The sequence below is a fragment of the Diadema antillarum genome, unplaced genomic scaffold, assembly GCF_040938485.1.
Source record: "Diadema antillarum isolate AM-2024a unplaced genomic scaffold, OU_Dant_1.0 seq00001581_RagTag, whole genome shotgun sequence".
NCBI lineage: Eukaryota > Metazoa > Echinodermata > Echinoidea > Diadematoida > Diadematidae > Diadema > Diadema antillarum.
The window spans coordinates 39,891-64,176 of NW_027272300.1; the positions used below are offsets into that span (position 1 = coordinate 39,891).

Genomic DNA, 24,286 nt, shown 5'->3' on the forward strand with positions numbered 1-24,286 from the left:
AATGAAAGCTTAATTGATCTTCGTTTGACAAAGGTAAAAACTCCGTCAGAAGGACAAGAAAGAGAAAGACTAAAACAAGCAACACACAACTTCCAAGACAATCAGCCGGCTTATGTAGCTTTGTCGAAATCGTTTTCATCAGGGATTTTTTTTTCTTAAAGATTTAGGTCTATCATGAAGAGAGATAAATTAAAAAAAAAAGAAAGAAAGATGTACTACCCTCCCCCCCCCCCCCCATGCATCTCTCCGTCTTCTCGCACAAGTCATCGTGGAACATATAACAATTAAGACGCCCGCAAGATACTCAACAGGACCAATGACCAAAGTGAGCCTGTAAGACTGAGAACAAAACAAAACAAAACAAAACAATGCAAAAACGAACAAATACGTGTTAGTAGACACACAAAACAAATAATGATTGTTTAAAAAATCCAAAATGAAAAAAAAAGAAGAAGAACAGAACAGACTACAGTGGTAGGTTTATAACACATTGGTAAGAAAAGGTGCTCTAGGCCCTACTTTTATTACCTCGGTAGATTAACTTTTAGGGAAAATACAATAAGACGCATGATTTTGATCACAAACTGCCGCGCAGTGTACCTAATGAAATGTGCGGCGCTCCTCAGCCTCGTCCGATCAACTATCAAGGTCGGACGGGATCGTGAGAAATTAATGAATAATATCGTGACTCAACTGAACCACCAACTTGTTTACTCCAACCCAACAAAAGAGCTTTTCGAGTTGTTTTCGTCGGCGCTGAAAACCCGGAGCGAGTGCTCGCTATTGTGGTACGATTTAGGGCCACGGTTGAGCGAGTTATGGTTAGTGCAAATAGTAAAATGGCCGACACGCGGAGCACCCTTCTGGAGTGCTCCGTGAAAATACGGCAAGGAAGAAAGGTAGGTTGCTGAAATTTCTTCAAAAATTCGTTATCAGTGATGTTTAAGAATGGATCTAACCGTAAAACATCTTTTTCTCTTCCAGTGGAAATCAAGGTGGTGCGTTCTGACGAGGCAAAGTCCTGTGTCGGGTAAGTTCTGTTACTGTTCCTATAAAGTTGTTTTTCAGATCCGTATCATTATACCGGTATCTATTTTAATGCAGCGGATCGGATCGACACTGATCATATCAAGGTAGTTACTTATTTAGCGATAGAGAAAGGATCCTCTAACTTATGTTGAATGATGTAAGCGAGAGAAGAACAAAAACAAAACAAATACTTCTGTGTACAAGTTCAAAATCTGCACTATGTTATTGTTATTGATGCTACATGGGGTGGCTGGCGTGATCGCGAGTTGCTGGTGGTGGCGGCGGCTTCGGACGTAGCGATGTGATGACCGTACTGCCCCAATAGTGAGCTTTAAGAGTGGGGTGAGAGGTGGGGGTGTTAGTGTCCTCATATCGATTACCTCAAGACATTGGCAGTTTCACACTTGAAGAAACAGAGGCATCTATTTCCAACCAGGATGATGATGGATTTGTATGTGTCATACTTTGGGATGATTTGTCAAGGTGTATTGTTAAAGGACTTACTTTCCAGGCTTAGATTCCGTTGCAAGGCTGGTAGGCCATAATATTAGAACCATCAACTTATGCTTTAATGGCTTTATATGGAAAGTGATAGGATGGACCATTAAAAAATCTCAGTTGTACCAACAGAAAAAACTGGGAAGTTTATGTTAGAAAACCACAGGGAAATCCCAGTGGACCTATGGCATAGAGAAGAATTTGTAATTACTAGTAGACCAGTAGAACCCACAGATAAATCCTGTTGATCCATCAAAATTTTCATGGGTCTCTGAGTGTTTGATAGAGATTTTTTAATGGTCCATCATTTCACTTTCCCAGTTGAATAATGAAACCAGTGATGGTTCTAATGGTCCAGCCTAATGGAATATGTGCTCATAGAAATTTGTGCAGTGGATCACAGAAACCCACAGAAAAATCCAAGTTAATAAATGTTAAATTTCAATATGGGATATAGTACACATACTGACAACTTAGTAAGTTGTCAACACAACATGGAACAAAAAAAAAAAAAAATGTTGCAAACACATTGAAAGACTTGCCCAGTTCTTTAGTTTCATTTATTTACTTTTCAGTATCCATACATTCTACTGTATCACCATGTACTCACTGCATACCTACTTTCTTCATTAAATTTTGACATAAATATGAAATTGTATATCTATATTTAAATGATTCCTAACATCCATTTGTTGCTGCAAAATGTGTAAAAAAACAACAACTTTAGATTCAGTCCAATTTTTCATGTATTGTACATGCAAATTAGTTTCTAATGAACTGCACACTTCCAATTTTTGTTGGTCCTGTATAATGGTTCATAATGTTCTAATACATTTTGGTGGAGTATCTACTATTGGTCCTGTAAGTTTCTAGTGGCCTAATAGGTTTTAATAGAGTATAATGATATGTTGATTGTTCTAATGGTGTTTATTGGTCCTGTTGGTTTTTGATAGTCCAATAGGTTTTGATAGGGTCTGTTCTGATTTTTTTCTGTTGGTCCTGCTGAATTCTGTTGTTCCAATAGATTTCAATTAAATAATTTGAAATGGTGTCTATTGGATGATTATAATGTCATTAAGGACTGCCGTTGGTTCATCAAACTCTAACAGAAAGCATTAGGAACCATCAGTAATCTATGATGATCTTTTAAATAGTTCTAATGGAATTTTGACCTGAGTTATCTCGGTTCCATATTCATTGTTGGTTTTATTTTGGTGATGTTGCATCTGATTTGAGAATGCTCTTTTTCTTTTGCAGTTATAAGGTTTGTCCAACATTTTCCATGTTATGTATTGATAAGGCATTTATACCTCAAGCAGTATGCTTGTAAGTGCTATGTGCAGTTTAGCACACACATTTCCACTTCATCATCTTATCTGTAGATGAGTGACATGTCCACAAATTAATCATTTTATCTTGAGTAAAACAAAACTATGATCTGTAGCACAGACCAATTAAAAGTCTGTTGAAAATGTTTTTAGATCTTTTCCCAAACTAAATGATCATGCTTAGTATGAACTGGAACACATTGATATAAAGATCCCAAATAAAATATGTCTGTCTAGTCCAAGAAAACTGTAAAAAGACAGAGGGGTAAATTGTGGGTCCTTGTTGACTCCCTGAGGGGATATCAATGCTAAATTTGCTATTAACTCTACAAAGGGGATCACATTCGACTCATGCCTTTGGCTTTCTTTGTGAACTCCATGCCACATTTTACACTGTACAGATTTCTGACTTTATGATTATCAATAAAGTGAATTAAATGCAATAGGGTTTGTTACTTACTTCTGTTCTTTACCATAAGAACATTGCCACAAGGTGGAAAATTACAAACGATAATATATGCTGTATAAGTATACATATACAGTGTATATGTCAGTTGTGGAAAAGATGTTGTAGTCTAGGTACAAACTGGGGATTCCAAGACAGCATTAGGTTGTGTCAAAAAAAAATGTACACTCATGTTCTGTTCAATAGAAGATGATTTTTGAAACATTCATATATTGAAATTGTGTTCGATCTTTAGTGCACATCGTACCTTACTGTTTAAGATTATTCTCATTGCCGACTTTTATACAATTTTACATTTGTATGCAACATGGGTCTTGTAATCATTACTTGTTCTGAAGTGCTCCCCTTCTAATTACCCAATACAACACCACCACTTCATACTTTCATTGTACTTTGCATCATTTGTGTACATACTCCACTTTTTCTGCACATATTGTTCTCTTGCAAAAACTTTAGTCTTGTTTGCATGTTTACTTAAAGGTGTATAATCTCTCTAAGTACTAAAAAAAGATTATATCTTAGTAATTGTTAAAGTTATGACCATTTTAATGTAAAGATTAGTGTGCAGTATGAGCTTATATTGTGTTTGCTACTGATACCAAGAAGTTCAGCTAAGAATTGATACAAGGTGTAGCATTGATCGAATTTTCATCTTATTTTAGGGCTTGCATTGTGACATTCCATCGTTCAGATTTTTTTGAGAGCAAAGGCCATTTTTTCTTGTGATTGCAAGGAACAATACTGACCATGATCATCAGTGTCAGGTTAAAATCTACTGTGGATTTTGTTGTGTGTGTGTGTGTGTGTGTGTGTGTGTGTGGTCAACAGAGAAAAAGATATTTGTGTAAGATGGAAAGTTATTAGTTTTCATGGAATAGGAAAATATTTGGCAAATGACAGTGATCTGTGTAAGATGGAAAGTTATAAGTTTTCATGAAATATGAAAATATTCAAATGACATTCAGACATTCCTTCAGTGTCAAGAAAGCAGTAAAATCGAAGACTTTGTTTGACAAAGATATGTAATCAGGTTTTCAGTAGTAACCATAGACAAGCAACAGAGGTATGCAGCTATACAGACATTGTTCTAGTTACCAGTGTAGCATTTTCTATAGGTGAGGAAAATTCACTCAGTTACATATTTGGTCCGGAATTACGTCTCTGAAATCCATTAATAATTGTGATGCATTGTATGATGTCATATGTGCAGTATTTGTTCTACAAGGGTAAGCAGTTCTACCTACAATATAAGGAGCATTGCAAACACATGCCCATTTGCATGGTAGGCCCAGTGTCAGTGTTCAATGTCCCTTAATGATACTTTGATGTTACCATTGTAAGTCATTTGTCTTGCTGCCAGATTTGCTTGGTCAGGCAAGTCAGATTGTGTAACACCCAAAGGATGTGCTGAAATTTGGTTGTCTATAAATCTTTTAGGCCACCACCTTTTATCCAACTCTTTGAAGAATTAAAAGCCTGCTGGAGTAGAGGAGTTTGGCTCCTTTCAGTGCTAACACAATATAAAATTTTATCTATTTATTGAGCACACTTTGCAAGGCAGACATTCAGCTGTAGAGGTTCCTTTCCTAAGTGTAGGAAACACTTAAAAGAAGCATCTTGGCAACGTGCATTCAATTACTAAGATATCAAGAAAATGTGTTATATAACATATAGGATTGGTTCTCAACATATGACAGCTTTGTAAGATAAATTTTGCTTTGTTACAACAATCTAGTACTAAGTCGTCATTTATGTCTGAGAATGGAAATCAAGCAATAGGAATGGGATTCTGTATAGTCCAGGAAACATGAATTCATGAGGAGTCAGATATGTGGGCAAAAACAACAGACCATTCTGTTGAAAAAAGAAAAGAAAAGCTGTAATGGCTCTTAGAGGTTGAACAGAGACCATCTTGCTACACATTAAAGGACAAGTTCACCTTCATAAACATAAGGATTGAGAAAATGTAGCAATATTAGTAGAACACATCATTGAAAGTTTGAGGAAAATCGGACAGTCCAATCAAAAGTTATCAATTTTTGAAGTTTTTGTGCAGTAACCGCTGGATGAGAAGACTACTGCAGTGTATGAATAACTTAGATGTCACGTGCGTACAACAATATAAGGAGTATATAAAGAGAATTTCACAAAATTTCATCTTTTGAAAAAAGTACACATTCCCTTGACTCGTTACAGACATATGTTATGGGTAATATTATTCCCCCTGCCTTTAGAAAGAGGCAAGTCAAGTGCTCTTTTATTATGTGAAAAAAGTGAAAATACGTTGAATTTTCTTTACATTTTCCTTTTACTGTTGTACACATATGGCATCACAAGCTGTAGTAGTCTCCTCATCCAGTGGTTCCAACACAAAAAATTTAAAAATGTACGTAACTTTTGCATCGATTGTCCTCAAATTTTCCTCAAACTTTCACTGATGTGTTCTACTAATACAGGTATTGCTGCATTCTCTCAATCCTTATGAAAGTGAACTTGTCCTTTAAGGCTGCTTCTGAAGATATCTATTTGATGCTCATCACGTTTCCTTGGGAAATCATGACATACAGTTGTATGAGTGTATGTGAAGAATACTTGAGAATTGGTTGTTCTCTTTCAGATTCATCTCTTTCCTTGACATTTGGAGGCAGCTTTTTTGTGTTGGCTTTTGGTGATTTTGTAGCATTCTCAGGAGAAATGGGATAATTGTTTAATCTTACCTAGGCCACTATATACAGTGCACTCTCATTATAACGAAATGCTCGGGACCGGCAGTTTCTTTCATTATAACAAAATTTCGTTATAACCGAACAAATACAATATGGCCTATAACAAAAACAAGGAAACCATGCATACTGTTTGTTGAATACTCATCATGCACTGAAAAGCTATGTGAAATGGGATGTTACCTTTTTAATTTCATTTAATTTTACATTTAAAAGAGAGCATAAAGTTGTTTGTATTGTCACACATTTATAGGAAATTGGACGGTTAAGGATTCGGTTACAATTCTCTATACCAAAGGTTCGTTTCTTACAAAAGTTCGTTACTCCGAAGGCTCCTTATTCTGAAGTTTCGCCATTCTCGGGATTCCAAAGGTTTGTTCATTTGAAGCTTCGCTCTTCCGAAGATTCGTTAGTCCGAAAGCTCATAATGTAGATATTGATATATTGTTCGTTTTCCGAAGGTTCGTTGATCGGAAAATGAAATGAGGTTCGTCATTCCCAAGGTTTGTAAATCATAAAATGAGAAAGGTTCACTATTCCAAAGGTTCGTTATTCCGAAGAAGGTTTGTTAATCACAAAAATGAGAGAGGTTAGTTACATGTATTTCGAAGGTTCGGTTATCATTTAAAGACGATTATATGGTTTGCAATTCCTAAGTTTTGTAAGTGGAGTCACCTTTTTCACTTTTGGATTTTAAAACCAAACTTTTTTTTTTAATGTTCCGATTAACGAACGTTTGGAATTGGGCAAGTCCAAGATAACACGCGCGTTACGTATGGGACATTCAGAGACTTTTATGACCTGAAAAATAGTGTTAATGGCCTTTGATCATATTGAACTTTATCATGGTGATTGATATCTAGGAGAAGTATAATCATGTATAAAATTGAGAAAAAATGACCTTGACAATTATGTTCTAGAAGAGAAAATATGTGCCGTTACGTATGGGACCAGAAAAATTTTGTTTTTTTGAACATATTTTTTAACCTCAAAACTCTCTGAAAGTATTTCATTCTACAACTTGTAACTCACTGTGATGAAAGTCACAACACTCAAGAGTATCACAGGTAAGTTTCATGTCATTAGGCAAAAAGCTCTAATTACAGGCTCTGGTTAAAGACAGACATGACGTGTTACATATGGGACAGTTACGTATGGGACACTTTGTCCCCCATTCATTTAGTGTGTGGAGAACAATGTTTACGGGTATTTTGCATAATTATTGAAGTAAAATCAGTTGAAACTACTCAAATACTGATCCAGATTGTCAAGGAAACAATATTCCCCAAATATTCATCATCATAGTCATATTCAATCATATTTTTATATTTTTATGACCAACCTGAGTATGCATGCCCTTTGTCCCCCATTCGTTTAGTGTGTGGAGAACCATGTTTATGGGTATTTTGTAAAATAATTTTGCATAATACCCACAAACAAATTTTTGCATAATTATTGAGGTGGAATCAGTTGAAATTACTCAAATACTGATCCAGATTGTCAAGGGAACAACATCCCCCAAATATTTACCATCATAATCATATCACAATCATATTCTATATTTCTTATGACCAACCTGAGTATGTATGCCCTATTTTTATCAGGATAGTTACTACTAAAAAATTGATAGTTTAAAGTGTTTACTTCCATTGATGAAGGGCAGTTTGCCATTTAGTTTCAATAAAAAAGAACTTGACACAAGAAATATTAATTTTAATAGATAAGCAATACCTGCTGCGTGGAATTCCAGTAATCGAGTAGATGTATGATGTCTGTCTAGCAGTCAGGTCATTGATTTGAGTCACACCTCAGTATGTATACCCATGATTTTTGTTGTGGCTACTATTAAAAACTGAAGAAGGACAATTTGTGTATCACTTGCAATAAATAAAAAATCATTTTACTTTATTTTCTTTCTTTTTTTTGTTATCACAACCGTTTCAAATTGGATCTCCATCAAATTAACTTTGAATTCCTATAGTCTTAGAATTGTATGCTCTTTAGTAATTCATGTTATTGGTTTCCAGTCATCTCATAAAATGTTGGAAACTGAATCCCCATTTCTACAAAAACTATACCATCCCTTTAATGCTGATTTTAATTGTGTATTTTGCCATCTTCCCCTCCCCCTTTCTGAAAATTGTTCAGTCAAGTACATGTATTGTTTCAAGTGTCTATAACTCAAAAAGTAGCTACAAAGTTGGGATGCTTTCTTCAGGATGATTGACCATTTGTGTACTGAGAGACCTTCCCAGCTAGCTACATGCATTCACATGCAATATATATGAGGATGTCCCATATGTAACGCATTTGTCCCATACGTAACATTATTTCAATGCCTAATAAAGAATATTTCTTTTACTTTTTTTTTCTTTTTTCTATGGTATTTAATTTCTCCAAACAATAAATTAGAACTTAAAGGGCATTCAAATAACCTTAGCAATTTCAGAAAAAAACCTAAAAAAATGACATCATTTTGTTATGTATGGGACATCTCATGATAGGACACGAGCTAATTTGCATAATCATTTGCATAATCCCTAAATTTTCATACCAAGTTAAACTATTTGATGAACTTCTTATGTCCACATATTAATCAAATATCATTTGCTTTCCTTTGAATAAATATGAATTGTTATAAATGTCCCATACGTAACGCTGTGTTTTACATTTATGCAAATGAAGCCCTTGAAATTTGCATAAATTTACATAATATCATTTTTTCCTCCATGGAAATCAAAACTTCAACTCATAAGCTTCAAAATGATACCAAATATGTCAATATTGAGCAAAGATGAAATTTTGCCTTCTGAGGGGACCTTATCTTGGACTTGCCCAATTCCAATCACTTTCGGATCAACGAACCGTCGTAATAAGAACCCTAATTCATTGTCGGATTAACGAACCTTACTAGTAACGAACCTTTTGGAATAATGCCAAAACGTTTGTAATAACAAACCCTATTTCATTTCCGAACTAACGGACATTTAGGTATATCAGAATCTGTGTGTTTTTGTAATAAGAACCTTCGGAACAAAAAAAAACGAACCTTATTCAAATTTCAGATTATTGAATTACAGTAACGCAAGTTCCCTCGAAAACTCTGCGTGACACGGAGCGAATACACAGTGATTGAAGCGTTCGCCCATGCAGCGACGCTAGAAATGCTTGTTCCGCTATGTATTTACGAAAGCAATCCGCATTTCGTTATAACGGAGCTCATTTCTTCTGTTTTTCTTTGTAGGTGGTGCTCGGAAAAGACTTCGTTATAACAAAAATTTTGCTATAACCGTGTTCGTTATAAGCAAATTTTTTACCATAGACTTTAATGGCAATAATTCCGGGACCAGAAGTTTTACTTCGTTATAATGAAATTTCGTTATAACCGTGTTCGTTGTAATGGGAGTGCACTGTAAATTGGTACTTCAAGATGACAAAACCAACTCTTGTAGGGAATCAAAGATGAAAACTCAGCATCTGATAGACCAAACTTGATCTGCAGTGTAATATTGATGCTGTTAAACTTTGATGTTCAGAGTTTGAAAGAAATCAAACCATTAGTTGTTACATGTATGTGCTGTGTGCATGTGACATTTTCATGTTTTGCCTTCACCAACAAATCATGATGTGTCATATTGTCTCTGAATTTCTTGATCTTTAGAAAGTCTAGTCAAACCAAACAGAACTTTATGATAATAATAAGGCATTAGTAATCATGCATTCAGAAATTGCTCTTTCTGTTTTTTCTAGTTGTCATCAGTCCAAAATGTATGTCTGTAAGTGGTTTATGTGTGTTGTGTTTGTGTATTGCATTTTACTTACATATATATGTAGCCCTCTGGATGGGACAGAAGGAGAATTAATCACTCTTCTTGTTCATAGTGTTTTGGTAGTATGGTGCACATACTGCAGTCTTCAAAATTTTGTACTTTGCATTTTGTAAAGTATCAACTATACCTCTGAAACACCACTCACCATCAGCATTTTCACTTGAATCTAGAGAAATGTGTAAAGAAATACAATATGGACGTACAGTACTGTACAGTTGTAGTTGATGCAAACATAAGTGTAGACATGCACTGTTGATACAGAACTGGAGGTTAGGCTGGAGTATTAGTCATGCCAGAATGCTACAAAGAGATGAAATTCATGATATCAAGTGCAGAGACTAAAATTCCATCCAGCTGTCCTTTGAAACATGAGTGCCAAGATTTTGTCAGACAGCTGAGTGATCAAGAGGTGGGCAATGATTAATTTCCAGCATATTTAAGAAGCATTATTAATGTACAAGTTAATTCCAAATCATCAGAGCCACTATGTTTAAGTTTGTACTGCAGTGCATATTAACTGCATCTATTAACATGTGTGCCGCCTGAGCGGGATGTGCTTTCTATATCCCCTTTGCCTGAACTCTGTGTGAGGTACCTCCAGCACCGAGGATGCACTGGCTCAGCCAAAACAGAGAATGAAAGCATGAGAGAGAGAGACAGAGAAAGAGAGGGAGAGAGCAGGAGGGGAAAAAGATCCTTATTTGTTAAAGTCCAATCCAGTGCATTTGGTAAAAGGCTCCCCTTTGAAATGAAGTGTATATGCCACAGGCAGTGGTTTCCAGTCATTGTTAGCAAAGCAGGGAGACTCGAGGGACAATAAAACACTGTTTTTTTATTCTGCACAGAGAGACAAATGTTGTGTTCCACAAAAATCAGTTTGTGTGGCTTTTTCTCAAATTGCTTCAGAGTATTTTTTGCAAATGTGTAGAATTGTAGGCATATTACATAACTGACTATTTACTCTGTTAACTGTTCTTTTCTAATAGGCTTTTGTACGGATACCAGTATCCACTTACAACATGATAGTAATTTGAAATAATGACATTCTCTTTTTTATTCTTTAAAGATTAAAGATTTAAAGCATGTGAAAAAGGTTTGTTATATCAAAAATAGAAGGTGTATGGTGCACTGTTAGACTTTTTTTCTTCATACATGTAGTTGGGCATTTATGGCGTAAATTTCATTGTTACTTTAAAAAATCCAGTATACCATCTAACTGCAACACATAAACTTGTAAACTCTGCATGTCTTTCAGTTATTACTTCCAACAATCCATTTTTCTTTTTTCTTTTTTGTGAAAAGAAAGCCATTAAAAGTGATATTATAGGGCCAAAAAGCAAGTTTGAAAAAACAAACACCCAGAGCAAAACATGACTGCTACAGTGTAGGTGAATGCACCCAGCATACAAATGAATTGTACAAAGTGAAGCCCTAAAAGTTTGGTAGTGGTTTCTAGATAACTTGTCCACCTGTGGTACATACAATGTATGTAGGAACATCATATAATGAAGACCAAGTTCTTGTTGCTTTTCTTGGTTTTTTTTTTGTTTTATTTTCAGACTAGCTACAAACAAGCATGGTTGCCTGACTATACCTAGATAGGAGGCTAAGGAGGTCCACAGATTTTAAGACTATGGAATACTGTACCTTATCATGAGGATCCTTGCAAAACTAAAGAGAAATATCCATGCCAAAAATTCTGGCCATTAGCAGAATCAGTCTGACACCATTTGTAAGGGCAATTATAATCAATAAGATATGACATGTTTTCATACTTGTATATAGCAGAAAGTGTAATGGTTTTCTTTTGTAAGTTTCAGAATGTATGCCTTAGTAATGAGAAATGTTAATAATTGTTGAATAACTTTTCAATTTTAGTACAGTTATATGAAAACTACTTCTGAATCTTCTGTAGATAAAGACTTCCTTTCTGGAAGGCAAAATCCAACTGACATGTTTTAAATTATTCTGACCTAGGACAGTTGTCTTCTCTGTCTTCAAGTTGTTAGGCAGTCCATACCTACGTCTCTCACTCATTGTAATTGATTTGTTCTGTGACCCAGTTATCAAAAAGACATAATTGCATATTACATTATAAGGATGTGAGAACTGGGGGTGGGGGGTAACATCATTACATACATATATCTATCTATTTACTTCTTTTTCTCCAGGTTTGATTTATACCCTTCATGATATTGCTGTCCTCATCTCAAAATTTTCAGAAATCAAGATTATATACTTTGTAGAAATGATTTATGATAAATGATTCATTTTGAATGGTTTAGGTGATGGTATCAGAAACATTGTAGAAAACTCAAGCATACATAATGGAATGTTGATTTAATAGAATGACACAGAAAAGGAGAGTGGAACATTACTTAGAAATGTCTCCTGATATACCATAGTACACCAAGATGTTATCAGCTTACCTGAGCTGAAGGTTCAATGGTGAGCCATCTACCTAGTTTGGGGCATGGGGCCTAAAAGTCCCAGATTAATGGAATCTTTAAAAATCTTAAAGAAGTGATTGAGTAAGTAGATTGGTGACTGCACTTTCAAGTTTGTTCATGGTAGACCAGGGGTGCTGACATGGGGGTGGGGTTAGGGGGAGGGCAAATTAGACAAAATAACCCCCAAATTAAAGAATCATTAAAAAACTTCCTCTCTTAACCAGAAGGGATAGAGTTTGGGGTCGTGCTATGAGTAAGTACATTAGTGACTGTACGGTGTTGGTTTTGTCATTTTGATGATGTGCAAATGGGCACCATCACCCACTTTAGGGCCTCCAGGAGGGTCCAGAACTCCCAAATTAGAAAACCTTCAAAATAAATCTTCTGCTCAAAACCAGAAATACACTGTCTAAATACAGTGTATATTAATGAAATTATTTTCAAGTTTATATATGGCAGATCCAGGGGTGGCCCCCTTGGATTGGGACATGCATATTGGGTGACATAGTTTTCACATTTGATCTTCTCTTTGTACATTGTAAATGTATGGTCAAATTTTCTACAGACTTGGCAGATATCATTGCCAGTGTCATATACAAATGACAAAATCAAATGCCCTCCTGGAGGTCCCCCAGGCCACCCCCAAGTTTGCTATGTTCTTCTTGGGTAATTGTTCAATCTATCAATGAAATGTTTTACCTTCATTACCTCTGCCAGTAGGTGAAGCCTACATTTGGCGGAGGTTATGTTTTCGGTTCAATATGTTTGTCTGTCTGTTTGTTTGTTTTGCGTACAAGAAAACGAGAAAAATGAACAAATTTTTACCAAACTTGCAGTATGTATTCATAATAAGGTAAGAAAAGAATTATTAGACTTTGGGGTCAAAGGTCAAAGGTCATAGGGTCATAAAGAACATAAAATAAGATTATAAAAAGAATAAATAAGGTTAATTTCCCATAACTCTAGAATGGATAATCAGATTTTCTGAGTGTGCAGGATATTTTCATAATAAAGTAAGAAAGAAACAGGTGAATTTGGGGTCGTTAGATCAAAGGTCATGGGATCATAAAGGACATTAGAATACTTCAATCTCCCAATAACTCAACAGTGGATAATCAAATTTTCACCAAATGTATTTTGTAGATGTCCCTATACCTCTACGTTTATGAAGGTGCTGCCTACGAAATGGTGATGTATCATTTTAGTCACATGCTGCTTGGCAGAGTTCTTCTCTCTTGGAGAACTCTTCTTCAGGATGATTTCTTTAATCAGTGAAATCTTGAGTGCAATAAAAGGAGTGCATGGATTGACAAACTGATTATAATCAGATGCTTGTGACATGTGCATGCCTTGAATGGTCAGTTGAATAGTATGTGAGATAGTTACTTGTAGATTTAAGTCAAATGTCAAGATTAATGCATGTGTGAGGTTTAGTGATGAATAAGGTGACAAATGGGTGACAATGAAGCATAATCTTTGAAGATATGTCACCAAGTCTAAAACATGTACATCAGAGCATTCAAGCAGTCATTCAATACAGTGTACATGCCCTGAGACTGCACACAAGCTTTGCACTGTGCTTCGTCTATACTGTGTAAACATGTGATCAGCATGGACTTATTCCACCATTCATTTTATCTCACAACTCTGTCCCAGAGTAGGTTAAACTCCAAGCCACAAAGTTTTTCTTTCGTTTTCTATTGATGCCTCCTTTTTTCACCTCTCTCTCTCTCCCTCTTTCCCTCTTAGGCAGTGGTGCATTTACCTGTTACAAACTTACCGTATAGCTAGTCTCTACCTCCAGACATTTGTGAAACTCCATTTTATTTTCTCACATGAAAAAAAGAATGATGATTTGTTTATAAGTTCATGATTTACCATCTTTGTTAAATATGCTGCCAGGCCACTGACAATTTTTAATTTAGTTGGTAAGTGTAGCAGCAAAGGAAAGAAGATGGGAGAGGTTTAAGATGGCATCATCATGGCAAGATCCATTATTTAGGTCTGAAAACTCAAGTAGAAATACTTTGTGACATACAACATTGTGAAGAACATTCTTCAACGTGCTCAGTCCTGATATGTGGTGGATGCTGACTAATGCCTGAAAGGAAAGTGAATATCTTCTAACATATAGCTTAAGCGTACAGCCCTACAACAACGACAACGACATCGTTGGAGCCAAAGACGGATAAAAAGTGGTCACAATGATGCCTAGTGTGTGACCCCACTTCCCTGTTTACCAGTGCGCTTTTGTTTGCCTCCATGCCTTCTATTGTTGTAGAGAGACTTGTGCATTCCAAGCATAGTGAGTTGGTTGTTTGTCAGTGGCGCTCGGCCGTGGCACAGACTATTGTCCGCACCCAGAATCTCCATCCTCTCTCCCCACTGTTTTGAAAGCCCTAGTATTGAGCTACAGGTGCATGTACTGAGAAGCTGTGATTTCTTCTACTTTGGTGCACGGACCAAACCGACTGCAGCAATCTAAAGCCATCCATTGGTTCCTATATAGTGCAATGCATGTCTGAGTCATATTCCATGATCAGGAAGCATTACAGATTGTACACAATGCTGAAAAGTCATGACCGAGGTATTGGAAGATCTCGCGTTCACATATATACCAAAGTTACAGTCTTACTTGCACAAGGCGTGCATTTATACACAATTCATGGTTGTAGAGTTAGCCAATCTGATGTTAGACATTTTTCCTAATCTGTCAAATACATTGTTGTTTGATTTCAAGTACACTGAGATATATTTTTAACACTCGAGAAGCTTCACACAAGCTATAGCACCAAGTGTGATGCCATGTCTCCTAGAGATATGAATGTAACTTTCACTTTTAACTACTGAACTGTTCCAGCTTGCCTAAAAGGGATCTGTAAGTACCTGTTTGTTTTTACAAAAAAAAAGCCCTCTCTCTCTCTCTCTTTAATGATCATAGGGAACCCTGGTTTTCATGTTGCTGTTTAAAGGCACCTAAAACGGTACATTATTTGTGTGCCGTCACCGTTCTGTGAATTGAACGGATTTGTCCTGCATGAGCACCTCAACGACTGAATGAACCCTCACTGCTTCTTCTCTTTCAAAACATTGTTGCAAATCCTAGATGGGCCACTAATCCTTTGCCTCCAGTGTTCCCCAAGAACTTTTCAATCATGTCACACAATGAAAGTATACCCATAAAATTCTAGGCCTTTTTCACTTTCAAGATCATCAGAAATTTTGAAGACACTGGCCCATTAATCATTACATTATCTCTGCTACTCTCTCCTCCACTGTACAAGGATGTGCAAACCAATAAAAATCGCAAAAACATTAATGAGAGAACAAATTGGTATAACTAGCTGCTGTTTGTGGGACACACATGTGGCTTGCATTCTCCAGTAAATGTAGGTTTGTTGTATTACTTTAAAGGTAGAGTTATGGGAATAGAAGCTTGACTCTCTTCAGGGGCGGATCCAGGAATTCCGCAAAGAGGGGGAGCGTTTACAAAATTAAAGGGGGTGCACGCACCCCTCCCCCCATTTTTATGCCTCCGCCACGAAGTGGTGCCAGAGGCATTATGTTTTCGGGTCCGTGTCCGTCCGTCCGTCCGTCCGTCCGTCCGTCCGTAATGAATTTTGTGGACAAGGTAACTATCAAAAGCTGTTGAGGTATCCCAATGAAACTTGGCATGTATGTGTATTAGGGGGTGAAGTTGTGCCTATCAACTTTTGGGTGCACGTGCTCAAGGTCAAAGGTCAAAAGGTCAAGGTCAAATACATAAAATTTCACTATTTCCACCATATCTATGCAATGCCTGAAGATATTTTCTTGAAACTTAGTGTATACATGTATTACCCAATTTAGATTCTCTGGTGAAAGTTTGGGTCATGAGGTCAAAGGTCAAAGGTCAAAAGGTTGAGTAAAAGTATTAAAACTTCTTTTTTTTTCTCTGTAAATTGGAAAATTGTTCAAGGTATCTTCATGGAACATAGTATATACATATACATGTACTGACTGGCAGTGATTATCTAGAGAATGTAGGGTTCATGGGGTCAAAGGTCAGGGGTCAAAGGTCAAGTGCAACACTTCAAAATTTTACTATTTCCCTCATGTTCATGCAATGCCAGCAGGATTAGTATTTTTTTTTTACACTTGGTGTATGCATGTGTAACCTAATAGAAATTCTCTGGTGAGTTTTTTTTCTTTTTCTTTTTTCATTGCCTCAAAGGTCAAAAGGTCAAAGATCAAGTGAAAGTGCTGAACTAACTTTTTCCTCCATATCTCGGAAGTGGCCCAATTTATCGTGAAACTTACTGCATACAACGTATCTATGCATGTTCTACCTGAAAGTGATTATCTTATGAATTTTAGGGTCTAAGGCCAGATGAACATGGTAACAATTTACTATTCAGTACAGAAATTGCACTTTTTCTCCATACCGGTACCATGAAAATTACTCAATGCATAAATGTATGAATGGGTCAAAGTCAAGTTAAAGTCCTTAAATCCCCAAATACATGCTCTCCTATACCAAGTTCAAGGAAGGTGAACATTCAACACATTTCTGACAAACTTGTCATTTCAATATTTTGCCAGTTTTGTGAAAATGTAATCACACATTGTCCACATGTACTATCTAGACCTATTAGGAGAATCATGCATTATGGCGGAGGCATACCAGTCGCCATAGCGACATTTCTAGTTTTCTTTTTATTTCTTTTGTTTCAACAAAAAAAATAAAGGGGGGGGGGGCGTGCGCCGGTTGCGGTCCTCCCTGGATCTGCCACTGCTCTTGAGTGCAAGCATTAGCATCAATAAGTTTTATTAGATGTCAGTAGAAGTTACAGAAGTGATTCCAGTAGGTTTAAGATGTCTTCTCCATCTCAGAAACTTGAGTTGAAACTACATTTGACTACTAGAACTTGCAAATTGACTGCTGTAAAGTTGTGTTTTAAAGTTGAATTAAGTAATGCAATATATCTTGCAATTATTGCACTACCAGTCTATGTGACATATTTGTAACTACTGCAGACAAAGCTGAGCTAGGTGGAAAAGAAACATTTTGTGTGTTGTGTGTGTGTGTGTGAGTGAGTGCTGATTGGATCCATCATTTCATGGAACTTAGAGACCTCCTAATAATGGCAATTTGTTTATAATGAATACCAGATAATTTTTACCAATAAAAAGGAGGAGATAATGGGGGGGGGGGGGGGGGGGATTATTAACATGTAAAGTATCATTTCAAATTGATTTCCAGGGAAACTGTTAAAGTAAAAATTTTCGCTGTGTTGAAATTTATCTGCATTTCGCATAGCCGCAAACTAGCACAAAAATACAAGCATGCGAATATTTTTGCTTGCCAGATACTTAATTAGTTTATATCTTGATTCTGCGGAATTAAGAACATGCGAAACTCATCCTACCCAGCCGAGCATGAAAAATTACAGAAAAATATGTTACATTTACAGTATTTTTCAATTAAAACTTTATTACATTAAAAGTTATTAAAACTGTACCATCTGTCATATTTGCTAATATTTTCTTTGTAAATCTATACACAGATAGTAAAATGCTTTAGAATGGTGATATTGCTGCCAGTATATAGAGCATATACAGTAAAACATATCATACTAACAGTTGAATCAACTGCTTACCACAGAATGTGTTTGACAGTCAAATAAAATCAAAGGCTATGAAGTATTCACAAATCTCTCCTTCTGGCAGAAACAAGGTTGACTTCTTGTAACCATCTTCTGTGTCATGCCACTCGGAGGACAGAGTCACAGGAAACCTAAGCCTTCAAATCCAGCTTAATTTTGCTGTTCTCCACGGCATAATCCCAACTACCCACATGATTTGCAAGTAGATCGGCCCAAGAAATGCCCTGACACACAGCAAAGAGTCAACAAACTTTAAGAGGATGTGTTTGTACCAGGAATCGTGGCCGACTTTACGGTATGAAAGCATTCTCATTTCAGGTGTGAGTGTTTCCACTCTCAGTTGGAGCTCTGATGCATCTGCTGGAAAATCAGTCATTCGTCCACTGGCAGCTCATTTGTATGTTACACAGTTGGCATGTTGAGATTGATGGTCATCCAAGACTTAATCCTGTTGTTACCACAGGCAACTACAGTGTACAATACAGCTTTTACATATCAGTAGTATTGTGAAGTAATGGTCTTCAAAGGGTTAAAGGCTCCCAGCAGTCTTGGATTCATAACTGTGTTGTTTCTTCTTTCCCAGCCAATTAAGCTACAGCTGTTGCTGTTTTGTGAGGTTATATGGATGCTCATTACTGGACTGAGGTCACAAGCCATACAATCCTGTAACCATTTCTTGATTAAATCAAACTATAGGCAGTGAAATGAGAAAATTGTCATTTAGCGAGGAATGCACTACCTAGTTGTTGTTTGTTTGTTGCTGAGTTTGTTTATTTGTTTTTGTTTTTTTGTTTTTTTACAGATAAGTAATTATGTGACTGATATCTTGCAGCAATTTGATTATCTTTGTGAAGTCTTGGGCTCATGTTAGTTCCCATTTCCCTAGCTCTTTATCCTAAGAGTCAAACAAAACAAAAATAACCTCCACTCACTTTAATTTGAATGTTTACCAGTAATTCCCTTTAAATTGTTGGCATAAAAAAAAGATAATCCTGAGGTATGTTGATTATATATTTGAGAAGTTCACTGTCAATTGATCAATTTTGTTCAACCCATTTAGGATGAGTCCCAAGTATACTCGGGCACGTGTCCATGGGAAATGCGTGTTGTAGCAAAATCAGTCTGTCCTCAACGGGTTAAAAAACAACCAAACTGTCACCTATGTTCCTTTTATGACATGAATGGAATGCTTGGATAGTAACAAAGAGAAGATGTGTATTGTATTGCAAACCAGATTCCAAGTATTGAAAAGTGTTTTAGACACCTATTAATTGAATAGCTTGTTGCTACGTCAGGAGGGAAGAATCATCCATAAATTTGAATATGTAAGTAAACTGGTCTATTTCAAGCTCTGCGTGTGCTCTCACATACCTTGATGTATGATGGTTGTGACCATGTTTTTGTTTCAGTCTTCCGTGGTTCAGTGACATTCCAATCACATCAAACAGGCAAAAATACTTACTGTACACTCTGACATGAATGTGCCCACACCTGCTTGTTACACATATTAGGCAAACAGAACTCCCACGCTTCGTCATCACCTTTGAAAAACAAGGATTGCTCATTGTGAAGAGGATAGGAAAAAGTCATGTTTTCAACCACTTTCACTCACTTGTATAACAGTTTGGGTTGGCAAGAGATAAAGTTTTGATTGTGCAGAAATCATTTCAGTGTAGCTATTTACATATATATACAGTTTATACTTACAGAACCCTGAGCAACTTACATGTAATTTCTGTATCTTTTAAATGATAAGCAAGGCAACCCATACAAGCAATACATGTACGATTCATCCATAATGAAGTTGGGCAAATGAACAGGAGGCATATATGCAGATGACATGTTTTTGAGGGAAAAAATGCATTCCAAGGTTTCTGAGAGCCTTTCTCAGAGATTGCTATTGCCCCACAATAAACCAGTTAGGTTTTGTTCAAGTGCCCAAACAAACTCCCTCAACGTTTCTCCTAATTATCCTAAGGTATTTACGAGAGTCAAGAGTGACAAAAGCAAACTAGCTTTTACCCACTACACCTTTATCTAGATCTCTATTTCTTACCATGTCTTTGATACAACTGTCTGTAAACACTTGAATTAAGAGATGTCTGTTCATTAAAAGGTATTCAGTACCAGATTTTTTTTTTCCTCCGAAGATACTCTCAAACGAAAGATTTAGTTGTCGTAGCATGGGTGATGAAGTGCACATTGTTTTCTACAAGTAACAAGTGAATCTATGCAAAAAGATGATGGGCTATATTGTAAAAGTGGTTTCTTTCGCAGTGGTTTTATTTTCACGCTTTGAGGTTGAACCGCGAATTTAACATCACTCGAAAAAATTTTGAACTCGCCCCTTGTTACAACGCTATTGCGCACATGCACACGCAAAGATTATGCGCATTGAATGTATTGATGGTCAACACACAGCGATACCACGCAAATGTAGTTACAAGCATGTATACTAGTAGGCCTAGTAAAGTATTAGAGAGACGGGATTTCAGGTAAGCCTGCGTTTTATTTTAATTTCTATTTAAAGGACAAGATCACCTTCATAGACATACTATGGGTTTAGTGAATGCTGCAATATTAGTAGAACACATCAATGAGAGTTTGAGGAAAATCGGACAATCCGTTCAAAAGTTATGAATTTTTGAGGTTTCTGCTCAGTCACAGCTGGATGAGAAGACTACTATAGCTTGTAATGTCATATGAGTACAACTATATAAAGAAAATATAAAGAAAATTCAAGATATTTTCACTTTTCTCACATAATAAAAGAACACTCGACTTCTCTCTGTCAGAAGCCAGGGGGAATAATATTACCCCTAACATAAGTCAGTAACAAGTCGAGGAAATGTGCACTTTATTCAAAAAGTCAAGTTTTGTGAAATTCTCTTTTTATTTTCCTTATATCGTTGTACGCATGTGACATCATACACTGTAGAAGTCTTCTCCTCCAGCAGTGATTGCACAGATATTTTAAAAATTCATAACTTTTGAACGGATTGTCGGATTTTCCCCGAACTTTCACTGATGTGTTCTACTAACATTGTTGCCTTCACACAATCCACATGTATATGAAGGTGGACTTGTCCTTTAATAAATAAAAGAATAATTGGATTAAGTTATAGATCTAGTTTGGATTTTCATGTGCAAAATAAAACAGTTCTTGCCGACTGTGAATTCACAAATTTTGCCGATCGCAAATTTAAACACACGCGAAAAAGTCGGCAACGATGGAAACCGCGAAAGTTTCTGTACGCGAAAAAAAACACTTTTACAGTACATTGGGGCCATTATTTATATACATTTTTTTTTTTTGCATTCCTTAACATAAGATTTCGATATTCAACCAAACTTTGAGAACAAATATGAAAAAAAAGAATTCTAATTAAATGGTTCTAATTACAATTGTTGCCTACTAACTTCCTTGCTACTACATTACTTGTGTCCAGAGTTTCAAAGGGTGAAACACCAAGGAAAAGAGGTAATGTAGCCATCAGTTAGCTAAACTAGACATTGTGCATTTCTCATGCAACACCTGTCATCTTTTATAAGATACAAATCTAAGTGAATAGTGTTAACTTTTTTAAGAGAAAGGTCATGAGTGCATTCAAGCTCTCTCTGAATGCATCGCACACTATCGAACCTGCACTGTATTGTACTAGAGTATAAATGCTCATATGCTCTTGCAGTGACTGCACATGACAGTACAAAGAGTACCACAACTGGTGTAGGAAGGGTTACACAGAACCTAAAGGGGGAATGCTTCAATGTAAGGGGCATGATCACAGACTATCAAGGGATTTATGACTTCAAGCTAGAAAATACTGTATCATACCTCTTGTGCAGCAAGATATACAATAAAATGTCTCAGTGTTTTTGATAAGATAGATTGGTAGATTAAAAGGGATGGGTTACTATAGCTATTGAGTGGATTCTAATAAAAAAAAAGAGGTTATGGTTACAATACATGTTGCTATCAAGTATGGTTAAAAATAGTGGCCCGACAAAGTATGTAAAACACTTTATTTTTTCACCCCCACCTTCTCAATTTTGAAAGCTAAACATATCAGAATTCTGCTTCAATGTCAAACATGGCGCAACAGCATGGGAGCAATATGATTTGATATGGAAAAGTTCACTTCCCAAGTGCTTGAATTATGAATTCATGCCTTGTTTTTCAGTGACTGGCAACCATGACAATTTGATGCTGAATCAGTTGCAATTGTTTGAGAAAAAGAAGCTACAATGTAGCGCATGAAATCAATTTAGCTTTTTAGGCTTGCTTTAATGATACAGGCTACATACATATTGTATGTGGTCTTAATAAAGGATTTTAAAAAATGATCCTTCCTAAAGAGTGCCTGTGGTTTTTTTTTTTTACTCATGGCCTGATGTAACCGTATGCTTGACCTTTCCCCTCCTTTAAACAAAGGAAATTTACAACACCACAAGAGACATTCTTGTTACAGTTAGTATGTGTTTATAGTCGTACCCTCAGTAAATATGTTTAATCTGATGTAGCGCTATATATAAAAACATGGCAGACCAAATGTAAACATAGTGGTGACCTGATATTTTGCTTTACATGTACATTGATACTAAGAGAATGAAATGTGTGTCTTTATCATGCTAAGGATACTGCTCTCATCCTCAAATTATGCTTCTGTGCTTAAAAGAGAGCTCCGGATGATTTTCAGATTTTTACATTTGAACAACTGTAAATTAGTAATACTGAGGACAGAGTTTCAGAATTTATGATAATTAGGATGAAAAATAAGAATATTTTCAAAATTTATAACAAATTGCAATGAACAAGGATGATGACATGGCAGGGTCACCATGACAATGCATGAGTTGGGGCTCAAGGAAGCATCACAAAAGAAGAAGGCATGCATAGATTATATACATAGGTGAACTCGCAAGTATTGTAATGGAATTACACTGCTGCATTTCTGGAATATTATGAGCCTCCTATGTCATCCTTGTTCAGTGTAATTCGTTTAAGGTATTTCAAACTATTGTTTCTCTGCTCAAGAACCACAATAAATTCCACAAATTATGGAGCTGTTGATTTATGTACTACATGATATGAAATCATGAAAATCATCTGGAATGGCCTTTAACTTTTGCAAAAGAGGATACCTGGTAATGAGTCCAACCCTTGGGTATGTTTGGTCAACATATTTACATTTTTTTTATACAGTCAGCACAAGTTGCAGAATGAATCAGTGTCACTACCACATTGCTAATGATTAGCCCTTCCTGCTTTATTCAAAGCCTGTGTCTATTCCAACAAAGCTAAACTGTTTACAGTGCTTGGTTATGCTCACTGCAAATAAGCACATTACAACTGACTTTGAGGATTTGAAACAGATGAAGTTCATACTTTATATTCATCATTAAGGCCAAATCTTCAGGGTGTTTTTCTTGCATATAAATGAACTTTATAGTAGTGACAAAATGCATTCAGGTCTTGACTGCCATTAGATTTGCAATGTCGTTTTTTATCCCTTTTTTCTTACAGACGACATTTATTTCACTGGAAACAGGCAGTTTGTGCTCTGGAAACCAAGGATAATTGTGATCTTGATTTCAGTTTCATTACCATTAATCTCACTTATGTTGTTTTCTCCTCTACTTCATTAGTAATAACCTGATTTGCTAATACAGTATTTGGTAAAATCATGCTGAACATCTCCCAAAATTTGGCCAGCCTATGATTACATAAAGACACCCTGTGGTTATAGCTACCTGCTCTACTGGTGAATATTTGATCCCTGATAGCGATTTGAAACTTTTACTATCTTATGATAAGGTTTAGTTGGTAACAAAATGAGTAAATAAAATGTGGATATCCATAAGAAATAATGATGGAAAAGCAAGAAGGATCACATATCAAAAAGAGTTTTAATGTCATGTATGTCATAAAATATAGTAAGCAAGTTAATCATCTATACTTTTCAAATGTGACATTTGATAGTAGTTGAGTTGGTGACTTGAAAGAAAGAAGTCAGCTTCAGCCTACAATTGTAAGCAGCCAAGCCCTTAGTTGCTCCTCAGATCATTATCCTCTGACTTGTCAATACACCACGTGAACATGATCAATGGGTAGACTTTGTACATGTTTTTCAGCCGTACTCTTTGCTCTTCAAACACCGTAAACAATCCCAGGAATAATCCCTTTATTTACTTGTTTTTGTAGCACTGAGTCAAAAACAAGTTATTGTGGCCCCTAAATAGCCTGCTGGATTTTGAAAAACACGATCCGGGGATTGGCAGTATACTCTTTTCTTTCGGAGAGGTATCAAACTTATCTT

The 24,286-nt window shown here is 36.2% G+C and overlaps 1 protein-coding gene across 1 annotated transcript in view; it reads left to right on the plus strand.

The window, feature by feature from the left end:
* The first annotated feature begins 811 nt into the window (after nucleotides 1-811).
* Nucleotides 812-24,286, plus strand: part of LOC139710873 (uncharacterized) — a 43,571-nt gene continuing 20,096 nt past the window's right edge. The window contains exons 1-2 of the mRNA XM_071622796.1: nucleotides 812-899; nucleotides 985-1,030. Of these exons, the coding sequence (XP_071478897.1) occupies nucleotides 819-899; nucleotides 985-1,030 (127 nt within the window). The 5' untranslated portion in view covers nucleotides 812-818. The remainder of the gene's footprint in view (nucleotides 900-984; nucleotides 1,031-24,286) is intronic.